This window comes from Barbus barbus, assembly GCF_936440315.1.
Source record: "Barbus barbus genome assembly, chromosome: 34".
Classification (NCBI taxonomy): Eukaryota; Metazoa; Chordata; class Actinopteri; order Cypriniformes; family Cyprinidae; genus Barbus; species Barbus barbus.
In genome coordinates, this window is record NC_136762.1 from 15,869,347 (window position 1) to 15,883,788 (window position 14,442).

Sequence of the window (14,442 nt, forward strand, 5' to 3'; positions counted from 1 at the left end):
ACACAGTCCTCTAAATTAGACCGATGTAGTGTTGAAGCAAACCAGGGAATAAAAGAAGAAAAAAGCCAAGAACGCGTCAATTAAGTTATTTTTTATATATCATACATAAGACTGTTTGAATATAATACAAAGGGCATTTTCATATACACAGCAAAGTCTTGACTAGATCTTACAATCTGTGGACACTTATCCTTTCCCCATGCTGTTCAGTTATATAGTGCATGTTGCATGAAAAGGGTCAAGAAAATCTGAAAAGGAACATAAAATCAATCCAAAAGGCAGAAGAATGTTGAATTAAAATCCATGATCTTGTGTATCAGTGACATTTACCTATAATGCATTTAAGAGAAAGGGGAGAAACAGACCTAGCAAACCATGAGCATTAGAAAAAGTGTGGACATACATGCGTCATACCCTGTGAAAAGACTCTTTCAGTACAAGTTATAAGCCCTACCTTTAATGTTGTCCTGGTGATGGCAAACGCCTCTGACTAAAAGCATTTTGGTCCAATGACCAAGACAAAAAGGGTTAAAAAAAATAAAATAAACAAACAGGTAAGTAAACACATGGCAATGTAATTGACATACCAGCAGGAGCAATGTAGTGAGTTCTATACTTCCTTTATTTAAAAAAATATAAATATATACATAAATTCTATTTCAACTATTAAAAAGGGGCTGCATTTCATGAAAACTGCACTAAATCAGGTCTCATTTAGTGACAGCTGAAACAGGTGCACTCTTTAAAAGTTTCTGTAATTTTTAGATTTTGAATTTTTGGAATGTTTGTGTCTATGTCAGCAAACTGCACTCAAATGTTTATATATATATATATATATATATATATATATATATATACACATAAACAACATTTTGAAATCAAGCTAACATTCAGGTAAACCTTTGTTTTTCCGATTACCACTAGCCATTGTGAGATTTGTAGTTATACCAAACATGATTCTGGCTGCAAGTCATGTCTTTGCGAAAAGAAAATCTGCAAATGTGAACACCATGCACTTTCTGGCAGGATAGTGTCCCACTGTCTGTGAAGAACTGCTAGATCGAGAGCAGCAGCAAACAGGGTTCCTTTGAAGAATTGAGACCTAAAGTGAGAAGCTAGGTGGTGGTGGGGGGGCTCACAACCTCGAGTGAGCACAGCTATCCTTAACGTGACTGAATAGTGACTATAAACACTTATCCTCTTCAGACCAACATGCATGTGCCCAGTGTCTGAGTGGCAGAGCGTCTCCTAGTTTCCCTTTGAATAGCACATCGGAGGCAAACATCCAACCAATCATTTGATAACAAATTCAACTCAGATTCAGAGGTCACAGTAGCTACAGTAGACTGCCTGAATAAATAAATTTAAGTAGCCACTTAAGATTTAAAAAGGTAGAAATTAGCATGTTCATCAAATTAGGTATAAAAGGCAGCATCACTGACTGATAGACCAGGTAAATACAAAACAAAACACTTTTCTCTCCTCAGAATAATTTGTGATCTCTCAGCTACTCTGTAGCCTGCAGAGTAACCGTCAGTGTCCCTTCCCTCCCTCTGACAGGAGAAACAAATGAGAAGGGTAACAAATCAGGGAGGTTTATCCATATATTAAACCAATTTCAGTTTTTGTTACCATTAAAACAGTAAAAGATCCAGTTTGAGAGTATACAGACTAAAATGGACTTTGATGAACCTAGGGCTGAAGTGGTGAACTGCTACATTATTTCTTACAGACACCTAGTGCTATAAAAAACAACTGCTTTGGTATATCAAAAGAAAAAGAAAGAAAGAAGAAAAAGTAATTTGTGTAAAATTCACAGCATAATTCAAGAGGAGAAAAAAGGCAGTCACAAATCTCATTACATATCTTCTGTGTTCAACACAAAGAGGCAAATTTATGCAGATGTTTTTTCAATGGGAACCACATGCTTGACAGGAAATAAAGAGGGGGGGGGGGGGGGGGGGGGAAAGAAAGAAACCAATTAATGGGAATGAATACCTTCTATGTGAAATCCCACTTCGGCAATTTTAGGAAGTCATGTTAGGGACGTTTGAGCAAGACCCTGCAATTTGGAGTCCCTTAAATGAGAAATCTTTGCTAAATAAAGGCCTCTGAATAACCACTCTCATTCACCTTCCCTAACCAATTAAGGATTCTTTAAATGTTAAAAATAGAGGACAGCCATCATCTCTATTTAATGATAAAGTCCAGCTCCTTTTAAGTCAAGGTCCAAAAGTCATAAGGCCAAAGGGTTCTCGACAACAGCCCCAGATCCACCTGGATCCAGATCTGTCCCCCCTCGTCGCTCCTCAGCTGCTGTACGTAGTCGAAGTTGTCCGGTCTGGAGGACTCCAGGCCTGAAGAGTACTGCACCTGCCTGTCTAACACCAGCTCCTCCTTGCCGCTAGGCCAGCGCTCGCCACCGGAGCTCCGCAGCTATGTGCCCCCTCTCGAAGAGTTACACGATACCGACAACACGAAATATCACTGCAAGTACTGCTTCCTTGACACGCTACAGGTTTAAACACACAGCTCTTTAGAGAAGTTTCACTTAAAGGGTAAATAAAAGAACGACCAGCCAAATTATAATGTCCAATGTTACACTTGTTTGAACTAAACAAATGTTTTGCATTGCTTTACATATAAAAAGCTGTACGACAGCTCACAGCTCTGAAATGCTCACTGTATTGAATGAAAAAAGGGACAAATAAAAACAAATCTCATCGTTTCCGGTGTAACAGATGGTAAATAAGTACTGTATGCAGGTGAGTGAATCGGCAGATGGGTGTCTCAGTTTCACTATGGTTATTTGCAGTATTAACAACTTATCTAGAAATCAACAACGTAAAAATGATGGAAATACATATATACTTTTTAAATACTCTTCAATTTGTAGCGGTTCAGTGATATCTCCCCTCAGAAGTGAGCAGCTTTTATTCTCTATGCACCTTTTGAAAAAACAGGAGAAAATGAAAACAAAACAAAAAAAGCACGGAACAAAAAATTCACACAGAAAAACAACTCATTTCAGCTAAAGTCACGAGCTGGCCATCGAGCTCTGCTGAACACAGACTCCAGTCATCGGAGAATCTTCCCTATCAATGCCTTGTCTCATGCCCAGGTGTCCCTCTGCTATAAAGTGACCAGTTCCTGTGTTTGTGGCAACAGGGTACGTGGGATGTCCAGCCATACCAGTCTCTTGGCGAGGATTTGAGAAGGCACCCAAACCCATACTCATACTCATACTTCCGTTTTGGCTAAAGTCCAGGGTGTTGGCAGGAAGCTGGCGGAGCTGGTAAGCCTGGTTGCCTTGGTTTCCTGTGGAAGAGGAAGATGTGGAGGAAGAGGATGCCGAGGAAGACAGGGATGTCATGGACAGATGACCATGCACCACCTCCATGGAATAATGGGTGGAGGCACTGTTGGTGGGCGAGTTGTAGAGTCGCGGCCGTGGTCGCGTTGCTATGACCTGTCCGTGGTGATGGTGGTGGTGACGGGGGTGCAATGCCTTGGGATGCTGGGGAGGCACATGAAAAGTGGTTTCCTGGACTGGATGAGTCTCTACAGTGACAGGTTCTGGTCCTACGATTCCAGGCCATACTACTGGTGGATGGTAAGGCGGTCTCGCCTGCACAAACAAGGAAAAACATTGTTCAGTCATGAAGGCCAAACTTTGAATTGCTTTAACTACTTGACAAGATCAACCAGGTTGGCTCACCTGAGGGCAAAGGTTGTCACAGTCTATGGCTGGCATGGCTGTGCCGAAATGCCCGCTGCTGTGCCGATGGTGGTGAGTTGGATCGGATCTTGCTCTTCCACTGGTGCTTGTTCCAGACGATCCTCCTAAAGCAGAGGAAATTAACTGTGTTAAGCTTTACTGAGAAACACACTACTATCAAGTCAGTTACAACCAAGAGCTTAGAGACCAGAACAGATGAAATCGTAGTAGAACCTGAGCTTGAGGATGTACTAGAAGTGGTCCCTGATGACTGTGACTGCTCAAGTGCAGGACTTGTTGACACACTACTGCTTGTATTGGTTCCTTCATCCGTCGTCTTCTTGAAGAAACTGTGCTGGAGGGCATAGTAGGGCTGAATTCGCGTCTTGGGGTCATAGTCCAGCATTCTGAGAATGAGGTCCTTGAACTTCAAGTAGTCAGCTACTGCGTGGCCGGATTCTCCCGCCCGACGACCACCTGGTCCACCACATTCCACTCCCAAGATGGCATGGAGCTTTCGAGATGCCGGAGGTTTGTACTGCTCACAGAAAAGCAGAAAGATGTTCTAGCAAAAATAACAAGCATTCCCACAAAAGCTGCATAGAAACAAAATCACACGATAGTGATTGTACTTCAAAATATCAGTAACGTGTACCCTTTTTCCATCTTTGGTCTTCTTAATACTCCATGTCCCATCTGACAACTTCTCAAAGAACTTCCTGGCTTTTGGTGCTAGGTCCATAATGTGATTGGGTGGGATCCCAAGTACTTCAACAATTTTGTTCATTTGGTCCACCTGGTAGGGTTTCGATTAAAGAATAAGTTTAAGCAACACTTTTAATATAGGGACCGATTCTTACTATTAATTAGTTGCTTATTGGCATGCTATTAATAATATATTGGCTGTTTATTAGTACTTATAAAGCACATATTCTGCATGACCATATTCTACATTCCTAATTCTACTCGATACCTAAACTTAACAATTATCTTACCAACTATAAATAAGCAGAAAATTTATAGTTTGAGGGAAATGTTGACATTAATGGTTTGTTAGTAGTGAGAATTGGACCTTAAAATAAAGTGTGACCGTTTGTTTTATCTCTGTTTTTTTACTATAACATTCAGTTTTAGTTATGTAGAATCTAACTACTGTATTCTGTACACACATTAAACAATAATTTAGGGGATTCATTCCCACATAATGTATTTGTCACTCACAAAACTTTGCTTTCATATTTATAATAATAATCATCATCATCATCAATAATATTAATAAACTCATACAGATCATTACCTCATTGGCTCCACTAAATAGAGGCTCTCCTGTATGCATTTCCACCAGAATACATCCCAGAGACCACATATCTATGGCCAGGTCATATGGCATTCCCAATAACACTTCAGGGGAGCGGTAGAATCGACTCTGGATGTACTGATATATCTGGAGGAGGAGGAGGAATACGTAATCAATTACTTTAAGCATTCAGTAACAATCTCCACACTTTCCTCACGTTCAATAAATAAGTCGGTTCACAATACCCTTTGTCCCAGTTGGCAGGAGCTCCCAAAGTCCACTATTTTGATGGCACTTCTCTTGGGGTTACATAGCAGGATGTTCTCTGGCTTTAGGTCACAGTGGATGATGCTGAGCTCAGGTGTAGCGAGAAACAGTAGTGCTGTACACAACTGCTGGGCAAACTTCCGTGTCAGATTCAAAGAGACACCTCTGAAGTTCGTATTCCGTAACAAGTCATACAGGTTGTATGACAACATTTCAAATACTAAGCAAAGATGATTCCGGAACATGAAGTGCCGTTTCAAGTGTACTGAGAAAAGAAATACAATTAGATTTTTATATTTAAAATTGAAGGAATGCACTGTATGCAAAGATTTTGAAATTATATCACAGAATTGAACAGGCTGCTTACCTATATAGTATTTCATCTCTGTGTCATGTTTGTTCATGAGCTCGAGAAGCCGTACTTCAATTTGAGCTTGATTCAGAAAGGCCTTCTTGTTCTTGATAATCTTAATTGCTACCCACTCTTGCTCAGCTCGGTCGTAAGCTTTTACAACCTAAAAAAGTGCCAATTACATTCACATAAGACAAAAAGCCAATACTTTTGTTTCCTTATAAGATGTTAAAACCACTTTGAAATGGCAATTACACCATGCATCATTTTGCCAGCCATGGATTCAAACTCCAAAACAATAATTTAGCCTCCATTTTATCAGGACAAAAGCTGATAATATCCCAATTTCCTAACATTTGAAATCTTACATTTAAAAAATAAATCTTAAACAATTGAAGAAAACTCAAGACATTATACCTGGCCAAATGACCCTTTTCCAATTAAAGAGTCAATTTCATAGCGGTCCATCCATTTTTCCCCATTCTTGACAATGTAGTCGTAGTTCTCATCATCGTAGCCATCATTGAAGACTTTCCTTTCTTTCTTGTGGCTGGAGTCCTCACCTTGACCCTGTTGATGCCGTCGTTTCTTTTTTGCATAATACACCTACACAAAGGAGAGCAAGTACGTTTCACAGCATTTAAAAATCCTTGAGCATTGTTGCGCTCACAACTTAGTGTAAAAACTTCCTAAAAGACTTTTCAGAGGTACGACTACTTATGATCTAGTATCATAATTTTGTTCTTTACTGTTTTTTTAGCTTAAAATGAAGAAATTTACCTCATTGATGTGTTTGTAGGTTTTGATCAGGTCTATGGAGAGCTTCCTTAAAGGAGCTAAAGTGGGGTCACGAAAGCACTGGGGCATGTGCCTCTGCAATAAAAGGGGAAACGTGGATTTACTAGGGGACATTTTCAAATTTACATACTTTTGACAAAGAGGTGAAATAATCCAAAGGCTAAGTGAAAAGTAACAGGAAGAATTCACTTTACAAACTGCAATAATTGAGCGTCCTGCATCCACGTTTTGTTCACAATGCAAAAAAACTAAGCGCATAAACAGGAGCGGAGCATCCAGTACCTGGCTGGCAGTGAGTGCTTGTGTCTGATCACTGTATGGCAGTACAGTGACAGACTGGTCTGTACTCTGCTGCTGACAGTCACTGTACTGCTGGTGCGAATGAGGCATGGGAGCAGCCATCTGAAGACCAGCAGCATGGAAAGAAAGAGAGGGTGCAAGCCGGACAGACGAAGGTTTGCATGCTGAGGTCTCTCCCCCTAGAGGAAATTTAAGCTAAATTAGTGCGTGTTAGAACAAAATTCTCCTCTCTCCCTGTGATTCTTTGAAAAGCAAACCTCTTTCAGGTTATTAAGACGATCCTTTTCTTTTTTCTGTTTTAGAAGAGCAAAACCATCTCTGAGATTTTTATGTAACAAAAATGAAGCATAGGCTTGTAGCACTAGAACTAAAACAATAGGAAAGAAAGTGAATATATACACATGTACAATAAAAATCTATGAATCTTGTTTATCAGAATATAGCAAAACACATCCTTGTAAGAGAAATGCCAGAAAAAATAAAAGGCACTAACAATTAAAGCATAGCAATAAAAAAAATGACAAAATCATTTAATATTACTGTACTGAAATGAAAAAAAAAAAAACAACAACAACAACAAGTACAACAGATCTCTTCTCGATTTCTAAATAAAAATAGAAAAGACTACAGTGCAAATTTCATGTCAAGCACAAAAAATCTTTGGTCAGATATCTGTCCTTTTTTAAGCTGTAAATTGTGATAATTATAAGGAGCTTGCTCATATATCAGCATCTCTTGCCAGGCAACACAATGCACCACAGCCACACAGAATCCCACCACTATTCAGAATCCCAGCAACAGCACCTAATTAGCATAGCCTATCACCAAGAAGATACAGTGTGATTTGGCAAGCCCATCAATGTTCAAGCCAATCACAGAAGAGTATGCAAATAGCCTACTTTTGTTGCCAGGGCAGAGCTGCTCCCATTTTCCAATAAGAAAACAAGAAATAAACAAGAAATAAAATTGAACTTTGGCACACTTAGATGAAGCATCCACCACATTGGAGCCTGACAGCAAAATAGCAGCTCAGTCCCCACTCATGGTGTAGGAGCAGAGAATGATTCAGCTGACCTAACTAAGGCAGGGCAAAGAATTCATGTGATCCCCAAAATATCAGAGGATGGAAACACTTCTAAAGCTTCAGACACAACCATTTCAAATGATTTTCAGGACAAAAGCCTAGGAAATAACACACATTTTTACATTAATTTACCAATGTAAATATTCTAATTTTTTTTTTTTTTTATCATTATAAACAAAACAAATAAATCATTAAAATATCATTGAGATGCTTGTATTTTTTTTTTACTGTTCTGCTAAGGCATATTTCTCAATATGGGCTTGATGATTCATGTTGTCAAGGACTGCATGCAGTTCTCCAAGAGAAAAACTGATGTATGTCACAGTACAAACAGAAACATTACATTCTGCACCACAGAAGATGCTCTTACTGCATATCTAGTTCTGTTTTTTTTTGTGATTTATAAGCAGCCTTTATAACTCAGAAATATGAATTTATAGGCCTGTATTAAAAATTATAAAGTTGGAAACATACAAATTGTGTGAACAAGGCTTTGCAAATATAAACATTAAATATAACCCTCTGAGGCGCATTTCACCACTCGGTGTCACTCAGACTTTACATGAGTACAACTCAGGTTGACATTTTATTTCTGAATCTGATTAAACTACTAAAAAACAACAAGAAATACGATATATTTCAAGGGATGAAATCAAGTAAAAATAATATTAATAAATTAATTATAAGGCTTGTTTTTAACAACACTAGCAAAAACTATTGATATGTTTTGGAATAACCAAATAATAATAAATTATCCTCAGGAGCTTTTGACATTTAATTTATCCTTTTCAATTAATTTTATTCCATGGCATGTCTAGTTATTGTCAGCCCAGGTAAACATCAGACATACAATAAATTCCCTTGGCTACTGTACAGTAAGGGACTGTGATCATTAAATGACCTTCTCACAACAATGCCAAACATGTTGAATGCACATGCAACAAGAACAATTATGGCTTTCCATCAAACATTTTCCTATTTATAATAAAGCTCTGCAACACAACTGGTCCTTACTTATAGTGTAATAGTGTGTCAGCTCCCTGTAATTTATGACTTTTAAGAAGGTCAGTGACACCTTCTCAAAATACAAAGTTAAAATGCGTTACATGTCCCAGAAATTAGAGAGAGCAAACAGAGACAAACTTCACCCTTCACCCAAACTTCACAAGTTATGACTAAGCCTCAAAAAAAGAAAACAGCTTGATGGTTTTTTGCTACCCACTAGATATCCCACTTCAAACTAAAGTCAAAGTGACTAAATGCAGTCATGCTAAACAATGTTCAACTTTAACCATCATTGTACACAGTGACAAGTACTGAATTTGACCAGCTCCACCACAGCAATCAATATAGTAAGACGTGCGTAACTGCACAACAGTTTCTGCTTCAAAACAAGAACAGATCCAAACAGCTAACCTAGATGTATGATTTCCAGTATAATTTAATTTCATCTTAATTAGCTGTAAAATGTTTGATTCACTTGCAATAAATGTTAATTAACTTATCTTCCCACATTTCAAACTTTCCTTAGAGTCCTACATGAAGAGAAGGACTGCAAATAAACTGATGAACAAACATCACAATGAAATAAGAACAATTTATAGAAATGACAAATCTCAAAACTGAGCATGTAAATCATGCATTTGTACTTTATTCTCCGATCGCTATTTTCAAACTTGTGTAACATTGAATTCCTATTTCTACAAGTACTACAACTTTTCTAATTTAACCAAACATACTCAAGTGTTGAAAAAAAAAAAAAAAGACATCCCCCCCCCCCATTAAAATTTCACTAGGTTACATAAAGTTGTAATTAATCTAAATGTTCTGACTAATTTCTAATAAACAGCTAATAAAAAAACAAGCCCTGAAATAACACTACAGCAGATCAGCTGGATTTCAGCACCACTTAAACTCAATAAGATGGAAAGAAAAGGGATAATGGACTGTAATAAGAAAGTACGCGACAGTACAGATCCTGGTCCTTTTGTGCATTTAGGCCCATTCCTGCATAACCAGCTAAATGCATGTAACTTATTCTTCTAGTATGACTGAAATAAGGTTTGTGTAAAACAACGAATAAACTGCATCACAGGAAAGAACAAAAAGCCCCTGTTAAATTAGGACCACTGTCAATCACACTTTTAGACTGCTGTAGGAGGAAGTGATGGACAAAAAAGAAAATGGCATCTGATAAAGATCTACCTGAGAACTTTCAGAATAAAGTTTACCTCAGGGAAACTGAAGCAACAAACCATGACCCTATTTAAGAGACATTTCGCTGTGCATAATGCATCTACATCAGCTGTACTTTTATTATGTATATAACATCACCAAAGCTGAACCTTCAGGTGACACTGAGGGGGAATCTTACCTGTCCTGTATTTACCTGGTCAGAGACCATTATTCAACTGAATAAGGCGAAAGCATTTCTTTACACAGACTAACAAATACAAATCTGAGCAGTGTGCCATCCATTCCTTCACGTTAACTATAAAGAACTTGATAAAAACCCTTGAACACTGAGCAAACTAACCAGAGTTAAACTGAGTGATAGTGACAGGTAAAGCGGACCTTACCTCTCTAGCTGGCTTAGCCATTCATCGGGCTCGATCGGACTCGTTTAACGTCTCCATCGTCACGCTAAAGTCTAAACCCGTACTACATGACTGAGCAATGTTTGCTGGATAACTATGGTTAGGCATCACATCGCTGGCTAATGTCAGCCCCCCTCCCCCGACAGGAAACCAGCCTGATGGCTAACTGACAACACGCTAGTCATGGGGCTTCATCATCATCATCATCATCATCATCACCTCCACCACCAGCGTTACCAGCCAAACACTCACATCAGAGTGATGTGATGATACACTTCTGTAATCACCAGCTGGCAGACTTTCTGCGGGTATATATATATATAAAATCGTAGGCTGAGCAAACCCCACATACACACACATTTGCTCCGGCAGTCTGACCTAGCGAAGCTACACGGACCTGTTAAACGACTAACAGACTGGCCTAAAACCTGCACAAATGTTCGCTACTGGGGCTTGGGGAGTGTAAAAGCAGACGCTGATGATCGGATGAGCTAGCTGGTGCATGAACAAAGATCGCTAACTAACGTGAGGAAAGTTATTAATCGGCTAGCCATCTAGGCCAAATCAACCTTACGTTAGCCTGTAACGTTAGCTTCTAGCAAACAAGCGGGTTGTAAACAAACCTACAAAGGCCACAAGATTCACTAAACGTTAGACGTCTACAAATCTCAAATACTCACCTTTGATGGTGTGATCTTCATTTAAAGTCCCAGATCCAGTAATGTGAGGCGACTGATCCAGTTTCTCTACGCTGCTTCCAATGAGACACCCCTAATGTATTGAGCCAGACGGGGCTAACTTAAATGCCTCCCTATTTCGATTGACAGGTAAAACAGCGTCTTTCCAATGCGTTTTTGCCCATGTCAGATCTCATTTGTGTATTAATCATGGTTTGTAAGTGGTGAAGTGATAGCTAGCGGCTAGTTAGCGCTCTTTCTCGGTGACTTTAACGAACGCGGCTAACCAGCTAGCGCTCAGAAACGCACATCCAAGATTATTCGCTTCTGTACAGGCGGAGACGCAAATGAATTGTTTTCAGAAGCAAAATTAGTCACAAAAACCAACGACATGCAGATATCATAGAAAGCGCAACGTGAAAAGGTGAACAAAAACCGTTAAGCTTTTCTGTCAATTTTCACAAAATGGCGCGCGTTCCAAACCTGCGCGGCGGACCGAGACACGGACTACTAGCCCAATAAATATATTCCTGACATTCCGATTCTTTGTCCCGGTGTCGTTTTCAGTCCGACGCGGTTGGCGAAGCCTTTCCAAAACTGTCACTGTTACGAGCGTGTGACTGCATTATTCCGGCGGGAAGCGAAAACATTTGAAAGATTAAAAAGCAACTGATAAAATGGCGACAGCCTGGGCTGTTGCTATAGCAACTGTCAATCAAACAGACGAGTACCCGGATGTTCAAATGACGATTCGAAGTGGGAAGCAGTAAAGGTTGCTGCACGCCATGCGTCAATCAAGTAAAAATCAAGAAACTTTACACAAACAACTATTTTAAACAACACTGGGCTGCTTTTTGCTAATTGTTGACAGCTTACGCGTAGTTTGTTGACAGTCAACTATATTATGCTAAATGCTATGCTTACTCAATAATAATAATAATGTATAAACACGTTTGTTTTAGGTTAAACATGCTGCACGTGCTAAGTAAAGATGTATGACAAATGATATACGGTTTAGGATAAGTCATATTTTAAAACACCAGAGGACATTGCAAGTTTATCGTGATATTTTGTGTTTGTCAGTTTTATCTGGCTTTATGATATTATTAAAAGTTAATTAAAACGTTATGTTGGATTACAATCTGACTTTTTCAGGTTAATGTGATTTCTTGTGTGCTTACTTACCATTTGCCAGACTTATCATTTTTACAGCCATTTGATTGTCTGAAAAAAAAATCAATGTAATATTAATGTTGATTTTGTTTTATCAAACCTGCATAACACAGTTGCAGTATGTGAATCTGAAGTTGACCATTGCAGCACCATGGACAGCAACAGCTGCACTGAGAAATAAAACCAGACTTAATAGCTGGTAACTATTTGAATATTGTCCTACCATTCTTGAATTTGTGATAAAGGAACAGTCTAGTTTACAGTGAACTAAATCTCTTGCATTCAGCTGTCCTTTACCAGCTTGTTTACTGTGAGCCATCAAATCATGTTTATGACTGTCAGAAAGTGCCTTAACTTTTCAGATGAGTTTGGATTTGGATTCTCTCCAATGCTTTTGTGATCATTATTATGGGATGTGTCTGTTCCTGAGGGCATGGAACAGTTCTTTTAAGGTTCCCAACCATTTCTATTACTACTTCAACCAAGTAGCTCTTTCTGTTTTTCTCTCTATTTTTGTCTTTTATTTTTTAAGAGAAATTATGAATTTTTTAACACTGTACAATAAATATTTGCAGGGAATGTAATATTTTTATTATAAATAAAATATTAACAAGATAATTAATACTTACACTACTTGTAATTTTTCCAAAGACATCTACATTTGTGGATGAATACAATCATGAATGGTTTGACAGTAAAAACCTTTACAGAATTTGAGAAATATTTTCTATTGGCCAATTTTTACATTATTTGAATGCATCTCCATCATTGATAATTTTACTGTCATTTTACTTTTAAAATAAATGAAAGCGTTACTTGGGAAATGTTGATGTGATGTGACAACTGAGCAGTCATAATGCAGTAAAAATTACAATTGTGAAATTACTAGACAAACATTGAATCAAAAGTTAAAATAAAGGCATTTGTTACAAAACATTTTTTTTCAAATAAATGCTGTTCTTTTTAACGTTCTATTCATCTTAAATTCCTGAAAAATTGTATCTCAGTTTCCACAAAAATATGAAACTGCAAAAACAGTGTTCAAAATGGATAATAACAAGATTTTTTAACCCTCTAAGCGCCAAAGTCGCAAAATTGCGACAAGACGTCATACTTCATGAAATGGGCTGTAGTTCCTAATCTGGTGTAATGGCTCATTTGTATTCCCTTCCACTAGATGGCAGACATGTAGTACTTCGATTCTAGACCAAAATTGTTCGAGGAAATAGCAGAGTAAGTGAGCTATCGTGTCATTGATGCGGAAGCTATTCAGTTCATAGCGTGTGAGTAAATTGTGAGATTTGTGAGAGAAAATCGCCAAACGGCTAATAAAAAGTTGTACTGTGAGGATGTGTTGCAAATGTCATTCGCCGATTCTGACTCTGAAGGGGAATATTTGCCTTTTAGAAATGACGATCGGCCGTCTAATGATCGCGCTTCTCCAATGGTGCCATGGTGCGGCTGCGCAAGGCGCGATCATTCACAAAGCACAAACAAGTGATCATTTCAACACTTTGCCCAACGGGGATGGGGGTGGCAGGGGTGGACGTGGTCTTAGTGTCCATAGGAGAGCTGTTGATCTCTGATGATCTGCCAGATTGCGCTGTTTGTTCTGATCGCGCGCGCTCTAAGGGCCGCCGGCAGACAGGACAGGTGCAGTCAGTTTGGGGTAGGTCTGTGCGCTGTGCCATACAATGAGAGGTACCATACTCTCAAGAACTATAAACTGTCACATAGATACCTGATTGGACAGATAGCTGGTCAACTGATCAAAAAATAGGCACATGTATTTTACTATGGCACAGTAATATAGTAATAATTTACTACTTTCTCCTGTTTTACTGTTGATTTCCTCTTTTCCTGATCATTTGGAACGAGGATAAAAAGACAAAAAAACAACAACAACATGCAAATAAGTTAAAACATCCATTCAATATCTATTATTTCCTGAATATTACTGATGAACTGATCAAAAAGTAGGCTACTGTTCACATGCGTTTTACTACTGTATAGTATAGTAATAATTTAGTACTTTCTCCTGTTTTATTGTTGGTTTCCTCTTTTCTGATCATTTGGAATGAGGAGAAAAAGACAAAAAAAAAACAAACAAAAAAAATCAAACATCAATTCAATATCTACTATTTCCTAAATATTATGAAATTCAAGAGGGCCGCCCCAT

General features: G+C 38.4%; 1 protein-coding gene across 2 annotated transcripts; it reads right to left on the reverse strand.

The window, feature by feature from the left end:
* Nucleotides 1–1,586: 1,586 nt before the first annotated feature.
* LOC306854591 (dual specificity tyrosine-phosphorylation-regulated kinase 1A-like) lies at nt 1,587–11,807 on the reverse strand. 2 transcript variants are annotated; one of them, XM_079392738.1, is made up of 11 exons: nt 11,094–11,807; nt 6,715–6,911; nt 6,415–6,507; nt 6,052–6,240; nt 5,650–5,797; nt 5,261–5,547; nt 5,016–5,162; nt 4,374–4,514; nt 3,953–4,256; nt 3,719–3,843; nt 1,587–3,628 (listed from the first exon to the last, which is right to left on the reverse strand). In XM_079392738.1, the coding sequence occupies exons 2-11, from the start codon at nt 6,832–6,834 to the stop codon at nt 3,038–3,040; spliced, it is 2,145 nt and encodes a 714-aa protein (XP_079248864.1). In that variant the 5' UTR covers nt 6,835–6,911; nt 11,094–11,807; the 3' UTR covers nt 1,587–3,037. The 2 variants fall into 2 exon arrangements, with proteins under 2 accessions (XP_079248864.1, XP_079248865.1); XM_079392739.1 differs by lacking the exon at nt 6,715–6,911 and having other exon boundaries at nt 11,094–11,803.
* Nucleotides 11,808–14,442: the final 2,635 nt, after the last annotated feature.